The sequence below is a fragment of the Chelon labrosus genome (genome assembly GCF_963514085.1).
Source record: "Chelon labrosus genome assembly, chromosome: 21".
NCBI lineage: Eukaryota > Metazoa > Chordata > Actinopteri > Mugiliformes > Mugilidae > Chelon > Chelon labrosus.
This window is the reverse complement of record NC_140354.1, coordinates 15,492,911-15,519,502: the sequence shown is the minus strand read 5'-3', so window position 1 is coordinate 15,519,502 and position 26,592 is coordinate 15,492,911. Positions and strand designations below refer to the sequence as shown.

Below are 26,592 nucleotides of genomic sequence, written 5' to 3'. Positions count from 1 at the left end.
TATATCTCCAAAGCCTTTTCCATGTATAACAGCTAAAGGTATAATAACTTTAAACAATGAAATTTACCAGCAAACTGTTGATGTGCAGCCTCTTTCTCTCTGATACCACATTTGGTGAAGTTGTTAAATGACCTTTGACCTTATTGATAGAATGAACTTTAGACCGTTCCTCTGCTAGCGTTAGCAGATGCCTTTTCTTGTATTTCAGGACTGACATGTCACGGTAGTATGGGCTTCATCTTTAGTGAATTATTTCCACGGACATTATGAACCGCTGCTAGTTTGCTGAAATGACCCACTGGACTCCTCTTCTTGTAGAAAATGGATGACTATTGTATGGTCATTACTGCTGGATACATTTGGTCATTATTGGCATAGTTAGAAAATGCGTTTATGTCCTCATGAAACACTTCCTACTTACTTGCCTTTGTGATTTAATCTGAAATAGACCCTGCACCTCAGGGAAAGGAGAACAGGATCATTAGGAAAGCAGGAATCCACAGATCTAATAAAACAGTGGGAAAAAAAAGAAACAACAAAAAAAAACCAGATGAACTCTTCCTTGCAGTTTGAAAAGTGCACATGTTTAATCTGCTTATTGTCTGAACTAATTCAGGAACTAAAAGGCACATAGAACAATAAGAAAAAACTTGGACTGGCATAAGCTTACATCAGAAGGTCATGTTTATATGGTTGTAGACTAGATCCAGTTTACTATGTCTTCTATATGTTGGTACTAGTAAAATACTTGACTTTTAGGTTCGTCCCATCCTGTTGAATGTGTGCTAAAAACTGAATATTGCTGCTATAGCAGCTACAAAAACATCTAACATTTTGACTTACAATTACAATAATACTTGTATCACACAAAAGTTAAACCTACACTCATTTATTCTCACTGCAATGGAAAAACATCTTTCATAATGTTAGCTTCAAACGCAAAGTTATCAAACAAGGGCTCTCTCAGCCACTGCATTATTCACTATAGCTCACATTAAAAGCAGGTAAATCTATTCAAAATAAATCCACCATCATTATCTACAAGAGAGAGCAAACTGAAGCCCTTCGTATCACTGCAGTATAACGTGTGTGTGTTTAAATCAAGTCTAACCACTGATAGTTTTGGTGTGATTGCTCTTATCCTTATTTTTCATGCAGTTCATGAGTTTGGAGTTTACCGTTTCAGAGAATAAATATAATTTTGTTTTAGGAAACATAGCTTCAGTTATAGACATAACAGGGATAGAAAACTGATTGATTTGTTTCTTACAAACAAAGCTGCAGTATTGTACTTCCCCTCAAGGTTTATTGACCATCATAACAAGTAAAGTTAAATAAGTTGTATTTAGAACTAATGCAGATAAGACAAAACAAGTAAGAAGCCACTGGTTTATTTATCACCTTTACATCTCTGCATCTGTCATGTAAACACCCATAGAAACATTTATTTTTCTGTGAGCAAATAATTGTCGAAGAATTTTAATTAAAGGTAATTTTTCACAAAATCCTACAGTTCATGTTAAATCAAACTAAAAATGTTCTTATTCAAAGGTCAAATCACAGAAATTGCAGAGCTCCCATCCCAATGAACCCACATTAAACTAATATTACAGTAGTTTATATATAGTGTATAGGGTATAGTGAAAACTTAAATCCTTAACATGAGAACATTACTGGGACATGATAGTAGCACTGTGCTATGATGAAAACCTCAATATTCTGTATTTCAATCCACCCAGTGACCTTTGCATTTCATCCCTGCCCTTTTCTATACTATGGGCAACATGTCCTAAAAAAATCTAAAATCTCTCTACATGAAATTCAAAGTCAAAGCACACATCAGAACAGCACTGAAAGAAAAAACATGATTAACACACTGACAAAAATTAATCAGGCCAAATCCAGAGGCCTCTTGTCTTTAGTCATCTTTCTCTTTGGGATGTTCAGAGAGCAACCAGGCTTCTGCTGTTTCTCCACAGAACAAATCTGAAACATCCACTGGAGAGACAAACAGCATACGTATCATGTCAGGGATTCAGTGCAGCTGCTGGGTTAAAATGACTGTTAACAACATTTACAACAAAAACTATTCATAATCAAATAAAATAACATTGATATTTTATCAAATATTTTACCTGATTAGCTGTTCAGATATTCAGGTCATTGTAGACTTTCTTCACCTTTTCAAGCTCTGTTGAAACATCTAAAATAAACCAAAACAATTATTGATTGTTGATTTATTAATGTTATTTACATTTTATAAGAATGATCTCACTTTAATTTTCCTTTTACCTGGGATTGAGGAGTCATCCGTCTTGAGTGAGACTTCGATGGCTTTCCTCATAGTTGTCTCCAGTGTCTTCAGGATGTACTCCTAATGCAGCATCAAAATCTGTATTAATTATCACTTATCAAAGAGGAAAATATTGTGTTTAAGCTTCACTGTATCACAAATAAACAGTTTATATGTGTGTTCAGAGACTAGACTGAGAAAGAAGTAGTAATGGCTACATAGATTCTTGTATGTTTCTATTCTGATGATGGTTGCTTGAAAACAGAAGGAGCTTGGGTATGAATAGTATAAAGAGAGATATGCAGGACAACGAGTTTTACAATCTCATCATATTTCATCATATTTCATCATATTTCCTATGAAATGTGTCAAACCTTCAGCTGATCCAGTTGGTGCAACATATTTTGTTTAGCACGATCAAACATTCTGCTCTTTGAATCATGTACATGTCTCCGAATAGTCACTTTCATCTTTTTCAGTGTGTCATCTCCACTATATTTAGCTGCTCCTGAAATTAAATAGAACATTTTATGCTAAGTCAAATTAAATGTGTATTATTATTTTTTTGTGTATATTATATTATTATTATGGTGACATGTAGTCATGAAAGTCTTACTCACGTTCATAGCATTGCTTCATGCTGCTTCATGTCTGCCTCAACAGTGGCTGTTAGACTCTTGTAGATTGTTTTCTTTCGCTCCCGTATGTCTTTCTTCAATTTTGTCTTCATTATTTCTTCCTAAGAGGAAAGAAAAGTATAGTGAAACATTTTGTAATAATAATAATAATAATAATTCATATCACACTTTTCAATTTCAGTTTTACTCAACATAAACACTTGTTTTGTAAACAACCAGTGAACAGGATGGTTTTATGTTTATTCTTTACCTCAGTCTGCAGAAATATCAGCAGCAGTTCCACATCTTTGTACTTCTGAATCAGTCCATCTGTGTTGAGTGAAAACTCTCTGATGACCCCATTGAATGGTTCAGATTTTCTGTCATTTCTGTTAACACGTTGAAATGTTCCATGACAGTCAACAATGATCCCTTTGTTTTTTAGATGTATATTACACATAATAATGTCCTCGTTAATCTCCATTTACGGGAACATCTTCCTGAATTCCTCATCAATGCTGCCAGTCAGGTGTGAAGACAACATCATGTTGAGATTTATTGTTGTCCCTTTGTTTGTTATGTGAAAGCCATTCTTCTGAACCACACATTTCAGTGTCCTGTGAAAACCACGACCGTCGGGTTTCTGAGAAAAAATATGAAACATAGTCAGAAGAAACCAAAACGGTCTTGATGTTTGTAATTCAGATACATACAGAAGAGAAGAAGGACTTCAGTTCACTTTCACAAGAACTTTTGGATTTTTCAACACCCTCACTGAGGCATTTTTCAAAAGTCTTGTTAGCTTCTTCCACCACTTTCTTGACTTGGCCAAGTTGTTGGATCATGTTTCTTTCAAGGTTTGCACACACATCTGTTTTTTTGTAAGTCTGAAATAAAAAGCACGCACAGACACACAAGATAGGATAAGATAAAATAAGATAATCCTTTATATATCCCACATGTTTGCAGTAAAACAGAGCAAAGATCACAATGAATGATATTTTATTAATCTCACCCCTTCTCTACAGCGGGCTCCTTGAATCAAAGAGAGAATCCCATAAGCTCCAGATACATAGCTTAAAGTCTCTGAGTGACTGTCAAGACTTGGTGCAGATGAAGAGATTTTGCAAAATATCCTTAAGTCTTGGTATTTCTGTAAAAAGTAGTTTTGATAAGACAAATTTACATTACATAGTTTAATTTGAATGTCATATTAATTCAATAAATCATACTAGCCTGAATAAAATGAAACTAGAACTAATAGATCTATACATACTCTGTTATCCAAAAAGTGTTCAAATACTGTATGGAGACTTGACCTACCAGTGTCATCTAGTTTTAGATGTTTTTGTTTTAGAAACTCTTTGGAGCTCACTGTGAACACCTCAAAGCAGTTTTTGAAGTGTTCCTGGGGAAATTTAGATTGTAATTTTAAGTCAAGCTTACAGTTGTAGACAATCTTTAGACTTTATGTCAGTCTGTACTCACGTTAATCTTGTTTTTCTTGCTGAATTCATTTTTCACTTCTTCTTTGATGTCCTTATTTGTTTTCAATATGATATCACGAACATCAGCTGCTGACCTATAAGAAAAATATGGATTAGGTGACACTTCATACAGAACACTGAAACCTTAAATGTATTTTTATGTTGCAAGAACTTCATTTAAACAAGCGACTTTTGTGGATGAGCAATGCTGCATGACAGCTAACAGTGACTGATCAACCTCAAGATGATTAAGGTAGGGCCTTCATGGTAATTAAACTGCTGGATGCTAATTATGGATGGCTGTGGCTCAGTAGGTAGAGCGGGTTGTCCACGAACCAAAGGGTTAGCGGTTCGATCCCCGGAACGTGCCACATGCCGAAGTGTCCTTGAGCAAGACACTGAACCCCCAGTTGCTCCCAGTGCGTGGCACTGGTGTGTGAATGTGTGTATGCTTGTGTGAGCGAATGGGTAGATGTGTCTGAGACTGTAAAGCGCTTTGAGTGCCAATAGGTAGAAAAGCGCTATATAAAAGCAAGGCCATTTACCATTTACCATAAGCACCACAGGGTTATTTATAGGTATACAAAGTATTGGGACACCTTGGGCAAAGGTTTGTGGTCACAGACGTATTTATCCAATAATACAGTAGCATAGAGTAGTTCTTGCATTTACTTCTCATGCTCTTGGTCATCAAATTCTCCAGTACAATAATTTATTCAAATATGCACCTTTGGCACCTTCATTCACTTACTCATCATCTAAATCTCCAATATTATCAGACTTGGTGCAGATGAAGTGAATCTGCTGACACTCTCCTCCGTTTCCCATGAGGCTACTGGCACGCTGCAGGATCTCCCAGGGTTCTTTTTCTGATGCTGCTCGATTAATGTCAGTCACAATCCACACAGTAGAACACTTTCCAACAATCTGAGAGAGCGCCGAAAATGTTTATTCTGAATAATTCATTATCAAAGCTTTCTCAAAAGATTAAATTACGGTTTCAAGATAACACAGTACTGTACATAAACAGCAGTACATGTGCATACATTACCTCTTTCCACATCTGATCTCTGCTCTTGTTACAGTCTCCATTTCCAGGAAGGTCCACAATTGTGACATGTTGGAGAAAGCCCTCCTTTGGTACCTTGACAGTCACACACTTCACTAGTGGCCAATACAACCTCTTTACTTCCTCACCATTTCCCTTCTTCCTTCTTGTGTAATAGACTAATTTTGCAGATAACTTTTCAGCCTGTAATATATAAATAAATGTAAGGTAAAACAATTTGACATATCTGCTAGGGGTGTAAAGGTACACACAAGTCACGGTTCGGTACAATGGGAAAAAAGCAACAAAAACTCACACATGTATAAAACTAGCTTTTTTTTCATTTATTTTGAACAGACACCAATAGACTGCAAAAACTAAAAACCACCTCCTGTTATAAAAGTAAAAAATAGAATAAAACTTAAAACAAATGCTTTAGGAGGGTTCTCATACTATTCATTCATTTTGTTCATTCGGAGGAAAAGAAAAGGCACAATTTCTTGTAGGGATAAACTGATGTAGTGAGGTAGCAACTGGCAACTTTGGTAGCCGCACACCATTACTTTTCTTCTTTGTCTCTTTTTCTTCTACTGTAGGCTAATGACGTTAGCTGGCAGCTTTTAGGCTCATTACCGCCACCTTTTTTTTTTTTAATAAGACAATAGTCACACAATAAGCTACTCACTCATACGTATTCGCCGTGTGACTGCGTGCACCGAACCGTGATGCCCGCACTTTGAAACCGCGGGACGAATACATGTACACCCCTATCTGCTGATTCACAAATCACATAAAAATACATCGATATACAATAAGAGCCGATAGAAACTGCTAAATACTACAATTAAAAGTTAAATTAAATCCATGTATTGTAAGTAGTAAAGCTAAATTGAATGCAAAAGTAGTACTGAATTACCCAACCTGTCCAACAGTATCGTTTGACCAACTGAATCAAAAGCACTGATCCCCCAAAACCACGATTATGGCTAAGTATGGCAAGAATGCTTTCGACAAAGTTTGTTTTCTTTATCTTACCGAGTCACAAGTCAACGTCTTCTTCTTAGATTGGAGAATGTCTCTGATATGTTTGTTGTCCTTGAGTTGTTTATAGGTTTTTCCATGTTTCCATTCTTCTCCAAATAGCGCAGTCAGCTTTTCAACAAAGTCTGAATAATTATCATCATCATCATCATCTTTCCTTTTCTGTTGTGTACGCAAAAACTGACGCCAAGATGACAATTCTGTGCTCCAGTCCTAAAAGACAGATACTAATTGCAGTGTAATATCTTCATTCTTGCATCTACAATATAACTTCAGTTAACTTCAAATAAGAATAAATATATTCAAAGTTTTACCTCTTTTGTAAAGAACTCAATGTCTGCCTCATACTCTGAGCTGTGCATGTTAGCCTCAACTTTAATCATGACCGTGGTACATGCACTGATCCTTCCTGTTGGCAGAAGATTCTTTTCTCCAATGATGGCATTTATCAAAAAGCTCTTTCCAGCCCCACTTCTACCAAAGACACCAACCAACTCCCTCTTGTCTGTCTCCAATTCATTGATTTTTGTCCTGTTGTACCAGAGTGTAAACATGGGTTAACTGATTCATTTGAAAAATATCATTGACTCTGATCTTTTTGTGCAGCTGGAACATGGTCAGGAGTAGAACACTGAATATAGAAAATGTAATACTCACTTCAGGAAAGCATTCAGCTTTGGGTTGTCTTGGTTGTGTAGTCTCCGTTGGACACTATCCATAATGCTTTTCACTTCAGACTTGACTTCTTCTGTCAGTATAAATGTAACGAACTGTTTAGGAAGGAACCACAGACTATAGCGAAACAGATAAAGTGTGAAAATGAACAGAGAGAAAGAAATGTAAATACCTGAATATGTGTCACGTTGTCGTTTAGCTGGTGATTCCTGTTTGCTTGACTCACCATGAAGGTCCAGAGGTCTCTTTCCTTAAAAAGGAGTTGTTTGGTTATAATTATTAATGCTCCCTGGAAAAAATTATATAGTATATAACTATTAAATGTCATAAATGACACGTATATATCTGTGCATCTGACCTTTGGCATTTGTCGATGGTAAAACCTAAGAATGAACAGAAACAAATAATTGACTCAAGAAATAATACTTGATTATACAAGAAATTGTTTATTCACACAAGCTTAGAAAGAGCAACAGTCTTGAACACATGTTTTGAATTCACAGATAGAAGTATGAACTTGTGGTCTCATCGAGCGTGGCAGTGTCTGGGAGGTTGAGCGCTGCAAATGACTCAACACTGATCACATTCATCATCCTTGTTGATCAGTAAACAACAGTAAATAATTATCCAGGGGAGGATGACTTTGTCACAGGACACTTAAGTTCCTCAAATACATATGTATGAGGATTAAAGTAATGTTCACTTATTACATGTCTATAAAATCACCGTCACCCTTACCTCATACACCTCGGGTTCTTCTTCATGCTCCTGTTAACACTGCAGATAAAATAAGTTCAAGGTCATGCAAAACTTTGAGTAGACACTGACAATATAATCTCTATCATAGATCATACATAATCAGCATGAAACTGTATTTAACTTACTTGAACAGAAACATCATTTCTTTCCTGAGTTGTGTTTCGTTCTCCTTAATGACAAGAAAATATTAACATGTCTGTTATATATCATGATCTTTTATTTGTTTCTTCACTTGCACCAACATGCAACCACATAAGAGAGGCCAAATGTGCAAAGTGTCTTCACAACATTACCTTTAATAGCTTGAATCTCGTCTTAAATTTTGCTCGTGGCCCAGCCTTTGGGATTAAGTGATTAAGTTCTTGAATATCAAGACAATAGAAACTTTCCTCATCGATGCATTCATCTGTTATAAAAATAAATATTTAGTTCAACGTAGATGTGCAGAAACAAGAATTGCTGTGTCCTGCAGAACTGAATTTAATTAAAGACTAAAATATATTTTTTTCTGTTTCGATTAAACAAAACACGTCTCTTGTTGTTGTTTTGTGAGAAATGCAGATGTTTTACTGTAAGTGCTTTTATACTCTCTGTACACAGACGAGACAAGTGGCAGAATTTGTCTGTAGATTAGTAGAAGTTATGTTTCAGTTTGAGTAAATCACCTGAATATTTTATAGAGTCGATGCCCCACAAGTATGAGTGCTAATACTTTACCTTTAAATGTATCGATCCACTCGCTCAGACCCCATTCAGTTAGTTTGTTACAAACAAAATCATCCATGGCCAGTAACAGAAACTGAAAAATACATTGTAATGTTCTAATCAGTCACAACGGATGACATTTTACACAGTGATTCATTCATCTTAAAAGTTCAAACAGCTTACCTGTTATTGACGACAAGAGTACGGGGTACGTTGTTAGAGAGGACTGAATTCAACAGGGAGGTAAAAACATCAGGCTAGAAGAGAGGTGGATGAAGGCAAAGTCCAATAACAAGCAGGAAGTCTAAATCATACAGTCATCAAAAAAAAAAAAAATGTATTAAACTGTAAAATCAAGGTTAAAAAGCTGCTTCTCAGCTGGTACAATAGACCATCTGACAGAGAGTAAGTGGAATCAGACTTATTCACATAGAGGCTGATCAGGAAATGGTGAACAAAGGAACAGATGGGTGTGGGAGTGCTGAGGTTACTGGATGTGCCTTGACAAGGGCGTATGAGGACAAGCAACAACAATTAATGAATTACCCCGTGAAGGAATCACAACTTTCAGTTTTATGAAAAAGGAAACAAAAAGCAAAATCACACTTAAAAGTTTTGAGTTTCACGGTTGTCTTGATGTCCCGGAAATTTATCAGGGATTTCCTCACCAACAAGCCTCAGGCGGTGAGGATAGGGGAGTCCACATCTGCCTCACTGATCCTCAACACAGGCACGCCGCAAGATTGTGCTCAGCCGTGCCCTCTTTACCCTCTTCACTCACAACTGCACTACCACCCACCCCACATATGCTTGTGAAGTTTGCAGACTGTGGTGGGTCTCACATCCAACAAAGATGAGACCCACTACAGAGGAGAGGTCCAGAATCTGACACAATGGTGCTTCAGGAATAACCTTATCCTGAACATCAGAAAGACCGAGGAGGTCATAGCGGACTACAGGAAGTCCAGAAAGACTGAACATGCTCCTCTCTGCTTACATGGGCAGGCGGTCGAGTGTGTGGATAGTATAAAGTTCCTGGGCATCCACATTTTCTCCGACCTCTCCTGGACTGTGAACACTTTACACCTGGTGAAGAATGCCCAACGATGGCTCTTCTTTCTCAGGAAGTTGAAGCGGACTGGACTCTCCTCACAGCTGCTCGCAAACTTCTACAGAGCCACCATTGAAAGCGTTCTGTGTCTCAGTGTGACAGTGTGGCTGTAGTTGCACAGTACAGGACAGGAAGGACTTAGCCTGAGTGGTGAGGACAGCACAGGGGATTGTGGGCTGTCGTCTACCACATCCGGACTCGGTTTACGCTGCCGAGTCCAGAAGAGGGCCAGACGCATTGCGACAGACCCCACCCGCACTATTTGTACCGCTTCCATCAGGAAAGCGGTACAGGAACATTAAAACACTCACAAACAGGCTGAGGGACAGCTTCTTCCCCAAAGCTGTGAGAGCAATCGTCCCCCTGTAGCAAAACACATCCCATCCACCTACAGAACTCTCACACATGCACCCTCCAGCCACACACACTCACCTTCTCACACACACACTTACCTAACATGACCATCAAACATACCACCAGTCCTCAGCAGTAGGACAATCACATATTGACATAATCTCATAGACTGGACTTGCACTAAGCTGCACTTTATTTACATTTCATACATTTCTTCTTCTTTAAGGGTGTTTTATATTTTTCGTAAGTGTTTTATTTGAATGTCGCGTTATTTATGTGTGCCTCTTAAGCCGGGAGTCTATGCAAAATTTTGTGTTCTCATAATGACTCTGGATTCTTGATTCTTCTGTTTCCCACAAAACAAAAGTGAGCAAGATTCCATTACATCTGAACAAACATCAATAAAATGTGGTCCTTTGAAGCAAACAAAGGTGGAGGTTTATTGCTTAAGTACCAATAACATAATGCCACTTGCTCATCCTCTTATTGTCTCCACCTCTTACCGCTGTACGTATTATTGTCCCGCAAGAGTGATCAAGATCATTTTAACTGTGAAGCTACAGTGCATGTCATGAATTTTATGGGCCCTTGAGCAAGAAGTGTACCTTAGTACTATCCCACTAAATTCTTCCAGTGAACCATAATAGTAGTGGAAGATTAGTCTGCCAGCAGGTATATGACTTTGTTCAACTGCACTGTCCTGCTCTAATAATCAAGACAATAATCAATGTTTCATTGATTCTACCTCTTCTCTCAGCTGGGTACTTGAATAAAAGAGAGAAACTCTTAAACTCCTGACACAGACTTCATAGCAGAGACGTGTATGTGGACAGATGAACCATGATGGAAACGTTTTTTTGTTTTTGTTTTTGGTGATCAATCCTTTCTTGAGATAAAGAGAAAACACAGCAATCAAACATAGAATTTTCAGTTTTGAACACCCACAAAAGAAACAGGACATTCAATAAGCCTAGCTGCCTAATCTAATTATAAAAAAAAAACAGGAGAAAACCGTGATTGAAAGAAAATGGCAGTTCATCCCTACTGCTTCGTTCTAATTATCAATGAAAACTTACAAACTAACAAAAAGAACTAACTGGTTAACACCACGGAACACTCTCAATTCACAAGATTGAAGTTTATCATTAGGCCAGTGGTTCTCAGTTTTTTCTGGAGGCTTGTTTATCGTTCAAGCATGAATAAAGACACTAATACTGAACGTCCCCCTGCCTCTGACACCTCACCACCCCAGTAATTGAGAAGTACTGCATTAGGCGAAGGGACTAATGAAACAAGGATACGGCAGCACATCACGACCCTCTCGGTTGCTGTTGGAAGGACCATCGGGGGTCTGCGTCACCGGTGTTAACAGTTGAGCAGCACACAGCTGTTCGTAACACATGTAAACCTATAACTCATAACTATAGCTGTACCTCAACACCACTCATCAGTTTGATTCAACTTTCCAGTTATCATTTCAAAAATGATAAACTTGAATTCTTCTTCTTCTGCAGCAGCACATCACAACCCTCGGAAGAGCCATTTAAATGGAAGAGCCCTCCAATCCTGGGGCTCCGCGCCACCAGCGTACTCGGCCAACCAGCATCTGAGGCGGGAATCTGTCAAAGGTCCTCAGAAACTTGAGACGTCTCATTTGTGAGCTGAAACTGCTATAGACGAGCAGCACACTGCTGTTCGTAACACATGTAAACCTTTAACTCATCACTATAGCTGTACCTCAACACCACTCATCAGTTTGATTCAACTTTCTAGTTATCATTTCAAAAATGATAAACTTGACTTCTTCTGACTGTACAGCTCTTGATGTGATATGAATATCTGTCTACTGAGAGTTCACGGAGCCCAAAATACATCAGCAGCAGAGTAAACACTCTCCAGAGATCCATGTATTGTTTGACAATAATATTACATTCGAAGAGAAGCTAACAATCGGGTAACTTCTGTAAAGCCTTACATAGCTAACATTCATTCATTCATTCATCTTCTGTAACCGCTTGTCCTGTGAAGAGTCACGGGGGATGCTGGAGCCTATCCCAGCTGTCATCGGGCGAGAGGCAGGGTACACCCTGGACAGGTCACCTAATATTCACTCATAGCAATTATTTACAGTCTTCCAACATTTGCTATCCCCTCTCCAATTATTCTAATGGTCTCTCCCATGACCTTTAATAAACTCTTTAGGACTCCTGCAGACTCTTTTAGTCTGAACACTGGAGGAGACAGCAAAGGTAAGAAACATTATTCAAGATTCTTCACTATACAGACAGATTGCACCACTAAAGCGCTACACAATCTTTTCAACCAGTGTGTCTCTCCTCACAGGACAGGCCCTCATCAGTAGCAGCTGGGAGGCCCCACCAAGGAAACACACCAAAAACCTACAATAAAATACATTCAATCTTTATTCTTTCTGTGTCTGTGCGTTATTTATTTCATCTTATATTGTAGGATCGCTAAAGCCCATTATCAATGTGATGTTTTGGTAATCTGTGATGACCAAAAATCTAAAAGCAATGCACATAAACAAGGTCAGAATAAATTATTAATCCTCTTGCGGTGAATTTTCACTCTACATTTATAAGACAGTGATAGAAAAATACTACTGATTGTATCATTGATTGTGTTTGAAGAAGTCAACTTTGAAGCGACATTGGAATTGACACGTCTGGGGCAATTCTAACCATATATTGATCTCTCCTGTCTCTGCTCCCCTGCCGATCAGGTTTCCTGATCATACTCCTTTGTCTACCCTCCCCATCTCCTCTCCCCTGCTGATCAGAGCCTTGATCATGCTACCTGAGTGTCTCTCCCTTTGTCCTTTTGCCCTTTGTTCTGACCATGTCTGGGAGCCACCCCTGCCCCCTACTGAGTTCACCCTCCTGTGTAAAGTTGCCCTCAACTGACCAATATACATCCACTATACGATCTAATCAGGAACTGTCTGCAACCACATCCAGGGACAGGGTATATCTGTGCTCTGGCCCTGCATTCAGGGTCAGTGTCTGGTCTCAGAACCACTCTGTGTCGGTAGGCTCACCATGACCTGGAACTCCAATAAACCTCCACCACTTCAGCAAACTTGGAACTAAGACTTGGATTGTTTTTTCCTTCAACATGTTCTATGCTCACCTTACCTTCAACTTTAGACTAGTTACACATAGATATACTTGAATAACCATGACACAACTAAATGTATAACCTATGCATAATCCTTTATTTAACATCTTTATGACCCTTTATGTAACATCTCTATGGTTGTATTTAGAATGTTTTCTCATCTGTTCTTCTGCCTTCACAAGGTCATTGCACTGAGGATGTTACGAGCAACAAGTGATAAGGGACTGATAGCACTCACATCACCATGGACACCACATACTGAGATTATTTGTATAAAAACTGTGTGAGTAGGGGAGGTAGCCAGAGGAGCTTCTCTCCATAGAGAACCTGTAATTAGACTCAAAACTCCAAGTTCTTTTCCCATCAAACAGCACACAAAATCAAACACAAGTGTACATTTAGAATCTGTGGAGATTAGATCAAGTAAAAATGATTTGACAAATAACTCAATAATATACAAAAATCACTGCATTTCTTATGTGAGTATACATTCTTATACGAGTTAAACCAACAGTATGTTCTTATTAAAAATTAAAATAGCAAGAATTGCTGAGCTCCTGTCCCAATTAAACCATTCTAAACAGCTAAAAGAAAATCCCATAAAATGAAATCATGAAAACATAGTCTATACAGTTTAGCAAAAACCCAAATCCTTAAAATCAAAACTTTTCTGGGACATTGTGGCATAATGAAAACAATTAAAGGTAAAATGTCCTAAAAACATCTAAAATCTAAAATTTCATGAATAAATTCAGAAACACAGTCAAAGCCCACATCAAAAAATCACTCCAGCAAAACATGTAGAACAGCTTGTCTTTAACCAGGGTTCCCTCAGGGATGTTCAGTGAGAGACCAGGCCTCTGTTGCAAATCTAAAACATCCACCAGAGAAATAAACAGCAACACCTTTGTTAAAATGTCATGGATTCAGTACAGCTCAGCAAATCAGCATAAGTAAATTGATTGTTAACGAAAACGGTTCATAATTCGTATGTAATATCAACAAAAATTTACCGGATTAGTCCTTATTGTTGACTTTCAGTTCATTGCAGCACCACTTCACCATTGCAAGCTCATTTGAAACATCTGAAAACCATAACAGTTATTGGGAAAATTGATGATTTATGATGATTTAATGAGATTTGATAAATGTTTTCTGCATTACAAGAGAGCTGCACGTAAATCATTTTACTGTATTGTCCTGTGGTTACCTGGGATTGAGCAGTCATTTATCTTGAGTGAGAGCTCAATGGATTCAAACATGGTTGTCTCCAATGTCTTCAGGACGTCCCTCTAATTCAGCATAAAAATCTGTATTAATTATCACTTATTACAGAGGAATATATTGCATTCAGGCTTCACTGAATCACACATGAATCATTTGGATGCATTGGCATCCAAATGATAGTAAGCTTTCCTAAGTACTATGTATGTTTCTGTTTCTTTTTTAGGACCCAAAAAAGAATGAAACAGATTCCACTTAAACACAGGAGACACCTTGTGAATAGTTAATAAGAGAGATGTGCAGCACAACAAGTTTTACAATCTCATCAGTGCTTTAAGTGGGCTGGTACATTTCTTGTTTTTACCCTCTGCCGTACTCTGATTTTTTAGGAGTTCTCATATTTCATGTTATCAGATGTCACAAACCTCCAGCTGCTGCAGCAGGTTCAAGTGAACATTTTTAGCCTGCTCAAACATGATGTTCTTTGAATAATGCACATGTCTCTGAATAGTCTCCCTCATGTTTTCCAGTGCACCCTTTCCACTAAATGCAGATGCTTCTAAAATGAAACAAAACAAATAAAAATTATGCTCAGTCACAGTGTATGTTTGTGAATCATTATGGTGACAGGCAGTCATGGTTGTCTCACTTACTTTCATAGCACTTGCGCATGTTTTCCTCAATTGTCTCTGTCAGACTGCTGTAGATTTTTTTCTTACGGTCCCGGATGTCTTTCTTCAGTTTGGTCTTAATTTTCTTTTCCTAAGTGAAATAATGAAAGTATAGTTTAACATTGTTTAAAATGAAATAACAATAATGGTAATAGAATAAATCTAATCAGTCTTCTGTATGTAAAGATTTTGCCTAAAGACGAGTGAATTAGACAGTAAAGATATTTTCAGCTTTAGCTTTGTAGCAAACCTTTTTCTATTTTCAAAAAATCTTAGATTTTATTTTTTGTAAATAACCAATGAACAGGATGGTTCTAATTTTCATTCTTTACCTCTGTCTGCAGAAATATCAGCTGCAGTTCCACATCTTTGTACTTCTGTATAAGCCTGTCAGTGTCCAGTGAAAACTTACTGATGACCCCGTTGAATGGCTCACACTTTCGGTCATTTCTGACACATGTTGACACATTGAAATTGAAAAAGGTAACATTAACACATTGTGTTTTCATCCTGTTCTGTACTTTAGAGGTCAACATATAGTTTTATATCCTCATTAAACAGTTCTTACGGAAAGGTCTTCTTGAATTCCTCATCAATGCTTCCAGTCAGGTGTGAAGACAACATCATGTTGACATTTATTGGGCGTTTTTTTTTTGGTTTGTAGATGCCATTGTTCTGAACTACACATTTCAGTGTTCCATAAAAACCACCGCTACCTTTTGTCTGCGGCACAACAGACAACATTATTTTTGAAATTAAACACATACTCACAGGAAATCAAAAGTGTCTTGATGTTTGTAACTCAAACACTTACAGGATATAAGAAGGACTTCAGTTTTCTTTGACAAGAACTTTTAGATTTTTCATCACCTTCACTGAGGCATTTTTCAAAAGCCTTGTAAGCTTCGTCCATTGTTTTTTTGACTTTGTCAAGTTGTTGGCTCATATTTTTTTCAAGGTCTGCACACACATCCGTTCTGCTACCAGCCTGAGATAAAACAACAACAACAACAACATATTCATTGTTAAACAATAAAACTAAAAATTCCTCAAAATCCTTCTCAGTTGTCTCCTTCAAGTAACGGTTATTCAAAAAATCAAATTCCATAATGGCTAACATTCCTGTAGGGGTCACATTTTATAATGACCTTGTCAGGCTTTGTATTGCCATTAAAATGTAGCTCCACGGATTTAAGATGATCTGACACAATGATCTGTGATCATCATTATACAGAAAAGACAGCAAGAGGCAATGAAAAATGTTTATTAATCTTACCCCTTCTCTGCTGCGGGCTCCTTGAATCAAAGAGAGAATCCCATAAGCTCCACTCACATAGTTTAAAGCCTCTGAGTGACTGTCATTGAGGTTTTGTAGGAATTCCTTAAGTTTTGGTATTTCTGTAAAAACAAAAACAAAAAAAACAAACAAACAAAAAAAACCCCCACTATACTTTATATTGATATTAAATAATTTAAATTCAATGTCATATTTCATTGAGTCTAAACTAAAGCAAACTAAGACAAGTATGAACTTGGTCTATACATATTTACCCAACAAACTGATCATATACGTAGACTGAACCTACCAGTGTCAAATGATGTTAGTGGTGTTCTTTTTAGAAACTCATGGGAGCTCACCGTGAACACATCGAAACACTTGTCACTGAACAGTTTCTGGGGAAATGTAAGTTTCAGTTATTATTATTATTATTATTGCCATTATATGTATTCAGTATTTTAGTTGAATTTCATTTCAGTAATTAAACTCACCTTAATCTTGTTTTGCTTGCTGAATTCATTTCTCACGACTTCTTTGGTTTGAATGTTTCGTTTCTGTATGCGAGCATAAATCTGAGCAGCTGATCTTTAAGAAAAAACATATCAAGTGAACCACGAGCTCTATAACCTGTATTTTCAACATTTTTTATGCAGGCCACTTCTCTAAAATAATTGTAGTCCTGGGGCCTCATGAACGAAGGTTGCTTGCGTACAAAAACGTTCCGTACGTACTTGCTCACGGAAAAGTTCAGATGTATCAAGAGTGAAATGTCCGGGAACTTGTACGTGCCTACGCCAGTGGTTCCCAAACTTTAACATAAGAACATTTTCACGTGACCCACCGGAGTCCCGAAAAATTGTCACCCTCTAAGAGGACATTTTTGCACATCTCCGCTCCAGTGAGTAGCGTCTTCAATTCGCTCTCTGAGAAGTTCTTATTTTTTCCCGTCTTACTCATTCTTATGTTTTCATCTTCATTTCATTGTGCAGAGAGGGGAATCTCAGGTGCAGGGTCAATTTAAATATAATTTGCATATTTAAAAGGGGCGTGGACAGGGAGGAGTCGGGTACAACGTGCGCTCGATTGGGATGTACAAAGGAAATGTGCTTCTTGATCTGAGCGTGCGCCACGTTTTAGAAGGAAATCTTTGTACACGAGGCCCCTGATCTTTTGTTAAACCTGTACCCATTAACAAAGATGCTACTGGAATAAGTCCAGGATTTACTAAGTTTTCTGAAAAAAATGGTAATGAGTATAAAAGACACAGAGGCAAAGTAACTAATTTAGCTTAGTTTTTATGTGGAATTCATAGTGAGTTTTTGATTTCTAGAGTAGTTTCAATAGAAGGAGTTTACTGAAACTCAGGTGAGTGAGCAATGGTGCATGGAGTGCAGACAACTGGAGCTGGTCAAGCTCATCAGTAGGTCTGTATCCTTCTAGGCAGTTTGTTTATGTTGTGGCCTTCACTGATTAATAGCCATAAGGCTACATTAAAATTAAATTGGTGGATGTTCATCAAGTCCCACCAGGTTGTATTATTAATAGTAGAAGTGTTTTAGCAGTTTTACCTGTGCCATGACAATCACATGCATCAAAGTCTAATTTGGATATTTTACATACACCTTTGGCTCCTTCATTCACTTACTGATCATCCAAATTATCAATCTGATCAGACTTGGTGCAGATGAAGTGAATCTGCTGACACTCTCCACCGTTTCCCATGAGGCTACTGGCATTTTTCAGGATCTTCCAGGGTTCTGGTTCTGATGCTGCTCGATTAATGTCAGTCACAATCCACACAGTGGAGCAATCCCTAACAATCTTAAAGGGCATGAAAGCATGTTAATTATGAATAATTAATCATGAGTGTTTTGTGAAAATATAACATTACAGTCTAGAGATAACAAAGTACTGCACAGTGAACAGCAGTACACGCGAATAAATTACCTCTTTCCACATTTTGTCTCTGCTCTCATTACGGTCTCCATTTCCAGGAAGGTCCACAAGTGTGACATGTTGGAGAAGATCATTCCCTGGTACTCCGAAAGTCACACACTTCACTAGTGGCCAGTACAACCTCTTTACTTTTGTATGTCCTACCAGGTTTGAGTCGCTTCTTGTGTATTTGTCTGTATGTGCAGATAGCTCTTTAGCCTGCAACAAATAACAAAGAATGTCACTTTTCTGCTCAGTCAAAATGGTTTACAAAATCTATCAGTTAAATTAGCATACAATAAGAAAAATTTAATTCTGAAACACTGCAGTGAAAGTTAAAATGAAATGCATACATTATAAATCAGGGGTCTCAAACTCATTTTAGTTCAGGGGCCATATACAGCCCAATTTGATCTCAAGGGGGCCGGACCAACACAATAGCATATTAACCTGTAAATAATGACAACTTCAAATATTTCCCTTTGTTTAAGTGCAAATAAGTACATTATGAAAGTGTTTACATTTATTGAACTTCACAATTACAAAACATGTAATGAACAACCAGACATTTAAGAAATGTGCAATTTCTGTATATTTCTGTGTGTCAGTGTTGTGTTATGTCCACAACCTTGACTAAAACTGTGTGAAACCTAGGAATAGCAGTTAATTTTTTTGGGAAAAATTGCAGTTAATATCTTGCAATCCAGGTTAGACACTGACGGGCTGTTTGATACCTGTGTTATAAAAAGATATGATCAACCAAGTTTTAAGTAGCACACTTTATAATACAACTGAAGAAATTTGTTAGTTTTAGTTTGGAAATTTAGTAAGACATGATTACGTACAAATTTATTGCAATAACTAAAAAGATTTTCCTATAAAGCGATAGTTTGATTTTGTACTATGAAGCAAATAATTTTGCTTAATGCCACTATTACAAAGTATATAAAAAGAAGTTTTATCAAAAATTTGTTTAAAATGTAATTTAAGCTGTTGAACTAAACAAAACTGGAAAGGTTGGGCTGTGCATAAAAAAACTATGAACTTCAATAAATGGAAATTAATCAAATTTATGAATCAATTTTAAGAATTCTTTCAAATAAATAAATAAAATCTTACTGATCCACATTTAAAAGTCTTCATCTCAGCTTGGAGAAATTCTGGAATTTCTCTGAAATATTTGCTGTCCATGAGTTCTTCACAGGACTTGTTTTTATATTCTTCTCCATACAGTGCAGACAGCTTCTCAATACTATCACTGTAAGCATCACCATTATCACCATCTTTCTTTTTCTGATCTCTGTTATCCCCAAGAAACTGTTGCACGGACCACAATTCATCTTTCCACTCCTGAAAGACAAAAACGTATTGCATATTAGTTATCAAATGCCATGCATTGTGCAGTTCTGCATTTTTGAAGCTACAATGTAGCATTTAATTAACTTAAGTCAGAATAAATAGCTCATTCACTGCCCATTTTACCTCTTTTGTAATGAACTCAACCTTTGCCTCATACTCTGAGCTGTGCATGTTAGCCTCGACTTTAATCATGACTGTGGTACATGCATTGATACTTCCTGTTGGTAGAAGATTCTTCTCTCCAATGATGGCATTTATCAAAGAGCTCTTTCCAGCCCCACTTTTACCAAAGACACCGACCAACTCCCTCTTGTCTGTCTTCAAATCATCAATTTTCTCTCTGTTACAGGAAGAGTTTAACCATGGGTTAATTGGATTAATTTAATTTACTTATTTTTCAGAAAAAAACTTGCAGTTGATATCAGTAAAACGATATAGAGAACCAAAACATGGGTAAGTGTGGCTCATCACTGTTGGGTAAGTCTACCGTGAAATCAAGTGAAGGCATTATCACTTTGTAAGCGCTACTGAAAAATGTATTCATCTGTTAACAGAAGTCACTGTCAGCAGTAGAAACGGGTATATGCCCTTGAAAAGAAAACAATAACACTTGATGCTGTCACCAGACGTTAGACGGTTGACATACGGTGTCCCGCATGGATCGATGTGAGAGACACTCATTCCTGACAGACTTTAAATCTTTACTATCTCTTCAAAGTTTAACTATCTAATATCTGTGCTATTAATGCTGTAATGTGACTGTGTATGATGGTGGTTTGGGGTGAAAATTTTTTTCTTGTAAAGAGATCTTGATCTATAAATCAATAGACAATTAAGACGACACTATTATGTTCAGATGTTTTACACAGCCACACTATGTAATTTAAACTAAAACAAAGTGTAGTATTGTCAATAAACAATGCATAAATTTATGTGAGATCTCCTTGTTGAACAGGAACATGGTCAGGAAGAGGAATAAGGTCAGTGCAGCACAGAATATGGAAAATGTAATACTCACTTCAGGAAAGCATTGAGCTTTGTGTTGTCTTGGTTTTCTATTCTTGCACAGACTCGCGCCATTATGTTTTTCACGTCATACAACATTGCTTCCGTCAGCATGAAAGCAAAAAAAAAAAAAAAAAAGTTTAGTGAGGACTATGATGCATCTGGTTGATGCAGAATATGGTGCACTAAAATGTATAAAGAAGGAGGAAAAAATGTCAAGTGTGAGAAGGAACCTTGAGAAAGAAATGTAAATACCTAAATTGTATGTAAGTGTAATTTCACATGGTCGTTTAGCTGGTGATTCCCATTGTTTCATCTCTCCATGATGGTCCGACTTTCTTTTACCTTATTAAAAAGACAAATAAGTGTACATTTGTTCTATCTTCAGTAGAAGGCTTTTATAAAAGGATAATATTGCTGACTTGAAAACTTAATTTTTTACCAAAAACATTAAATGTAATCTATGAGATGATTGTGTATCTCACCTTTAAGACGTGTGGATGGTAAAAGCTGATCAACCTGAACAAAATATACAAGAGCTCTGTTATCTATTCACGTGGGCTTTGAGAGTTAGGCTTGGCTACACATATTTAAATCATATGTATCACATGCAATTGATCACATTCACCATCCTTGTTGCTCAGTTAACACCAGTAATTAATTATTCAGCCACAGGGTACTTTGGTGTCTTAGATGCATAAGTATGAGTATGAGTAAAGCTATGCTCAATAATTGCATGTCTGTGAAATTCAAGGCCATGCAAATCTTTGTCCAAAAAAAAGAATTTAATAAGCGATATCCTGATTGTAGGTACATCTATACTAGAATGAAACACATGAGAGAAATTCTTGAGACCGAATGTCAACTGTGTCTTCACAGTGCAGAACATTACCTTCAACAGTTCCTCTTGTTTTACTCTTGTTCCCGCTTTCAGGTTTGAGTCCATTTTTTCATCATTAAGACACTCATCTTAAAAAATAAATAAATAAAAAAAAATAAAAAATCAGTTAAATCTTCATCATGCAAAAATGTTTTTTTTTCTTCGTATAAATTCCTGAGTATGATACAGATGTAGGGTTGTATTGTTTAGTTGATGATTTCCATTTGGTGGACTCTACCTGAAAATCCAGCTTTCTCAAAGAAGAAGAATTTATTGCTTAGAAGTCTCACAATATTGAAACATATTCAATAGAGGTGTTTTGTCAAAGCAAATGAATGCTGCCTTGAAAATGCAGACTGATATTACATATAACTAATGAGGTAGTTAGTATCTTACCTTGGGATGGGATTTGTCTCAAAAATAATACTTGATTAATCGAGAATCTATTGACACAGACTTTGTCCTTCAACAAATTTGAAAGGGACAGCGTTTATTGCTTGGGTCTCTCTCGAGTGAATGAGTGTGTATCTCACCTTTAATACTTGTGGATGGCCAAACCTGATAATGAACATGAAAGTTTTGTCACAAGAAGCAATACTTGTTTATAAAAGAAATGATCTATTCACACTGGTGTTGTCTTTAAACAAAGTTTTACAAGCTTGAACACACATCTTTACAATCCACACACTGACATATTTATGTCCTCATCAAATTCAGGATGAGTTTGGCAAAACCTGGGAAGCTGAAAAAATGGTAGAATCAAGAAAATGCATAAAAAGTGATCACATTCATTCGTTGTTGGTTAGTAAACAACAGTGATTAATCACTCAGCTACAGATGGGAGATGTCCCAGGACATGTCAATGCCTCCAATATGTATGAGGAAGAAAGTTTTGCTTACCTGAGGTAAATCAGGTGCTCCTCCATTCTCCATTTGACACTGGAAATAAAATAATCCAAGTTCAAATGCATGTCAAAGTTTGAGCCGACAGAAAATATAATCCCTGTTGTCACGAACAGCTGTCTGCTGCTTTTCTGATAACAGTTTCGGCTCAGGAGTGAGAACCAGTGGTAGGCGGATCGATCCGAATATCGATAATATCGATACCAACGTCTGTATCGACATTGATCGATACTAATGTAGTGGGTTTGATACTTAAGTTTCATTCATTCATTCATTCATTTTCTATACCCGGTTATTCCTGTTAAGGGTCGCGGGGGTCTGCTGGAGCCTATCCCAGCTGTCATCGGGCGAGAGGCAGGGGTACACCCTGGACAGGTCGCCAGTCCATCGCAGGGCTAACACAGAGACAGACAACCACCAATCACCAATTAACCAAATGAACATGTCTTTGGATGGTGGGAGGAAGCCAGAGTAGACACAGGGAGAACATGCAAACTTCACACAGAAAGGCCAGCCGGCCCATGGATCCGAACCGGTGACCTTCTTGCTGTGAGGCATCAGTGCTAACTACCTCGCCACTGTGCCGCCCTACTTAAGTGTCAGTTAAGTATTAAAACTAACGCCCCCTCCGCGGCGCCAGATAACCAAGCACCTCCCACCGCTACCAGCCAGGCCCGGCCAGCAGCATCGCAATACACACAGCACAGAGATGGAGCAAGAGAAATCATGGAAAAGAAAACGCAGAGCTACAGAAACAGAGAGAGGAGGAGAGAAAGAAGAGAAGAAAAGACGACAAGAAGTGAACTAAAGTGGAGAAATGTCGTCTTATTTTTGTATTGTATTGTACTTCCTAAACATACATTGTACTTGAAAAAATAATTAGTTTTACATTTTTTTATATAATATTTGTTGTGGAGTGATTATTTTGAAAACTTTGTTTATTTAAGAAAAAATGAATAATTGTATTGTAGTTTCTAACACTCTGCCTGAAAAATAATTTGTTTTCATTTGTTCTGAACAAAAACTTGTTGTGATAAGCATTTTCTGTTTAGTTACAAACTTTTAACTGATTAATAATCCAAAAGGCAAATCACAAAAACACTTATAGATCATGAAAATTCATTCAGATTTAGATTGATTCAGGTTGAGGATGCATACACCGTTAAAAAGTATATCGGTATCGAGTTGATACCAAATCTCACCAGCGATGTTGCAGACCACTAATAACTAGGTTTTGTTTGAAACCCTTCACTTTGTTTGCACATCACGTTCCTCACGTTTTTTTTTTTTTTTTTATGCTACGTCCTTTATCTCCTAGACCAGGGCGTAACACATATTATACATCATATATAATGAAATGCATTTAACTTACAAGTGACAAGTATTTTGTGACACAGAGGTTCATCTGTCGAAGCATGTATCCACAGAAGAGAGATTTCTGAGGCCATATGTGCAAAATATCTTCGCAGTGCAGAACATTACCGTCAACAGCTGTAGTTGCCTTTTAAATCTTGCTCTTGGTCCAGCTTTTAGGATCAAGTTATTAATTTCTTTGTCCTGGAGACAATAGAGGCTTTCCTCATCAACGTCTTCATCTAAAAAAACAAACAGATTTAGTTAAATCTAGAAAAAAAAAAAATATTACAGAATCATAATGAATGAATGAATGAGTTTTTTCACGAGTTTATTTAATTTTTTTCAAGCACCATCATGATGTTCAGCATCACAGAGTGGTTGTATGAGCTGAATGTGTGTTAACTTTCCTACTCTTTACACACACTTTTGTGTGTTGATTTAACAATGCATGAAAAAATATGTCTCTTCTTGATTTACTTATTTTTAGGGAAATACAATCCTTCTGTATTCTCTGTACACAATTTGCACTCATCTCCCTCCAAACCAATTACAGTACAAACCGCCACCTTTGTACTGCAGAAGTGTTGCAGCATTTTACTTCTGTAGAATAGTGGACATTTTGTAGTAGTAGATTACATCAATGTTAAAAATCATCTGTACTCAACGAGTACGAATGGTAATGCTTTACCTTTAAATCTGTCAATCCACTCGCCCAGACGCCATTCGATTAATTTGTTGCGGACAAAATCATCCATGACCAAGAACAGAAACTGAAAAACAAATTGCATCAAGTATTACGCTTTGGCATTTTAGGATCAGTTCTGATCAAACGTTCAAATTGTTTACCTATTGAAAGTTACGTAGGCAAGACCAGGTGAGTGATAAAAACATCAGGCAAAAAGGCAAAAGTTCAAAAACAAGCAGGCAGAAAGTTACTGTCTGGATGACACAGCTGCTATCTGGCAGAGGGCAAGTGGAATCGCATCTGTATTTATAAACAGAGGCTGGTCAGGAAATGGTAAACACATCAGTTGGTGGGCGTGGGGAATCAGGTGACCGAAACAGTTGTGAAGGGCTGCACTGAAGGTGGAAGAGGGTTGATCTGATTTTATAGCAGATTTATTGCGCGTTCACACTCGCAGTGAGAGTGACAAGCTACAACGCATTTTCACCGGAAGAAGGCGGTATAAGCAACAGGCTGATATTGTTGCCACATTTTGAGCAAGACGTGCGACATAAAATTTGAACTGGTTCTTTTTGCCGCTCCAACCAATTAAAAGCGTTTGCGTCACCTGTTATTGTGTTATAAACAGTACAGGGTCAAACCCCCCCCCCCCATCGATGACGTCACAAAGCTCTTGAATGAAACTCAAACAGCAGTTTGGCGGCAATATCTCAATGTGGCAACGCTGTGGTTTTTCTCTCTAGCAGCATTAGGAAGTGATGAAGACAAGTAGCACATTATTGATAGGAATATCAAGTAACGCACATAAATCACAGCAAGTCTCAACAGAAATCTAAATTAGGAACTCGGATTAAATATTATTGGTTCAATTGTGACAATAGCTTTACTTTAGTTTTTTTTAGTTTTTTTTTTTTTTAGAGTTTTTCATTTTTTCCATCCCAGTTCCTTCTTGATTTAATTAAAGCAAACTTTAACAAAAACGTCAAACTATGAAAGAGTTATTTCTTTTTTTGATTGAATAGTGAAAGTAACACCTGAACACATAATGTATAACTTCCTTATTCAAATAACCTATTTACAAATGCACACATCAGGAGGCGGCAAATGTAAAAATAAATGAATTCATGATTATATACAGTGTTGTGCATGAATGCATTTATTGAACACATTCATAGTTTTGTGAACTGAACGCATCATTCGTCCAACTGTGAGCGCAGACTTGAGTTTTGCTGAATCTGGAGGGAAATAACGCCATTCAAACACAGGATGCCTCACCACAACATAGAGTAACTAATCACATTGTGATTAGTTACTAGATTGTGTCCTAGACACCCCCAGACAGAGCATAACAACTGCCTTGCTCTAATAATCAAGACAATAATCAATGTTTCATTGATTCTATCTCTCTCAGTTCGGCATTTGAATCAAAGAGAGAAAGTCTTAAACTCCTGACACATAGAAAGATTTAAAGTCTCTGAGTGACAGTTATTGAGAGAATCCAAACTTTTCTAAAGTTTGGGCATTTCTGTTAGTATCTTAAACATTAGGTTTGATATATACATATTCTGTTCCAGACATTAAGAATGTTTATATAAGAACACACAACCTACCAGTGTCATCTGGATTTAGACGTTTTCCTTTTGGAAATCCGTCAGAGCTCACTGTGTACACTTTGGAGACCTTGCTTTCAAACTGTTGCTGTGGAAACTGGTTTTGATTTTAAGTCAGGCCTGAAGTTGTAGACAGTCTTTGTGATAAATTATACATTGAGGACAAAATGTTTACATGCTGCATGCTGTGAGTTTCGGTTCCTGAGAAATCATGACTTTCAGTTTTGTAATAAAGGAAACAAACCTTACAGAATAGAGACAACAGCACAACAGGCCTCTCCATATTATCTAAATGTTAACCTTTGTATTTCCTTAATACAGTATATTCAGTTGTGGATGTAGCAAATTGCAGTTACTGTCAGCTACTTTGTTTTTTGTTTATGCACAAAAATGTCTCCACTTGATCAGTGTTATACTGTCTCCAGTTTCAACCAGTGTACGTTTCTGTTTCCCCACA

General features: G+C 37.2%; 1 protein-coding gene and 1 pseudogene across 2 annotated transcripts; both read right to left on the bottom strand.

The window, feature by feature from the left end:
* Positions 1–1,918: 1,918 nt before the first annotated feature.
* LOC311506171 (nuclear GTPase SLIP-GC-like) lies at positions 1,919–8,797 on the bottom strand (annotated as a pseudogene). Its single transcript has 19 exons — positions 8,638–8,797; positions 8,214–8,326; positions 7,520–7,544; positions 7,334–7,411; positions 7,144–7,234; positions 6,801–7,017; positions 6,481–6,699; positions 5,449–5,649; positions 5,149–5,324; positions 4,399–4,492; positions 4,234–4,318; positions 3,926–4,063; positions 3,624–3,797; positions 3,399–3,553; positions 3,182–3,299; positions 2,914–3,032; positions 2,668–2,801; positions 2,293–2,374; positions 1,919–1,998 (listed from the first exon to the last, which is right to left on the bottom strand). The product of its transcript is annotated as a nuclear GTPase SLIP-GC-like (transcript).
* A 5,448-nt stretch (positions 8,798–14,245) lies between these two features.
* Positions 14,246–20,776, bottom strand: LOC311506170 (nuclear GTPase SLIP-GC-like; the record flags this gene model as incomplete). The annotated part of the gene is made up of 15 exons (XM_084570049.1): positions 14,246–14,313; positions 14,439–14,520; positions 14,878–15,011; positions 15,106–15,214; positions 15,456–15,573; positions 15,692–15,846; positions 15,938–16,111; positions 16,400–16,521; positions 16,710–16,797; positions 16,894–16,987; positions 18,048–18,223; positions 18,350–18,556; positions 19,457–19,687; positions 19,820–20,036; positions 20,715–20,776. The coding sequence occupies 15 exons, from the start codon at positions 20,774–20,776 to the stop codon at positions 14,246–14,248; spliced, it is 2,037 nt and encodes a 678-aa protein (XP_084426175.1).
* Between the last annotated feature and the right edge of the window lie 5,816 nt (positions 20,777–26,592).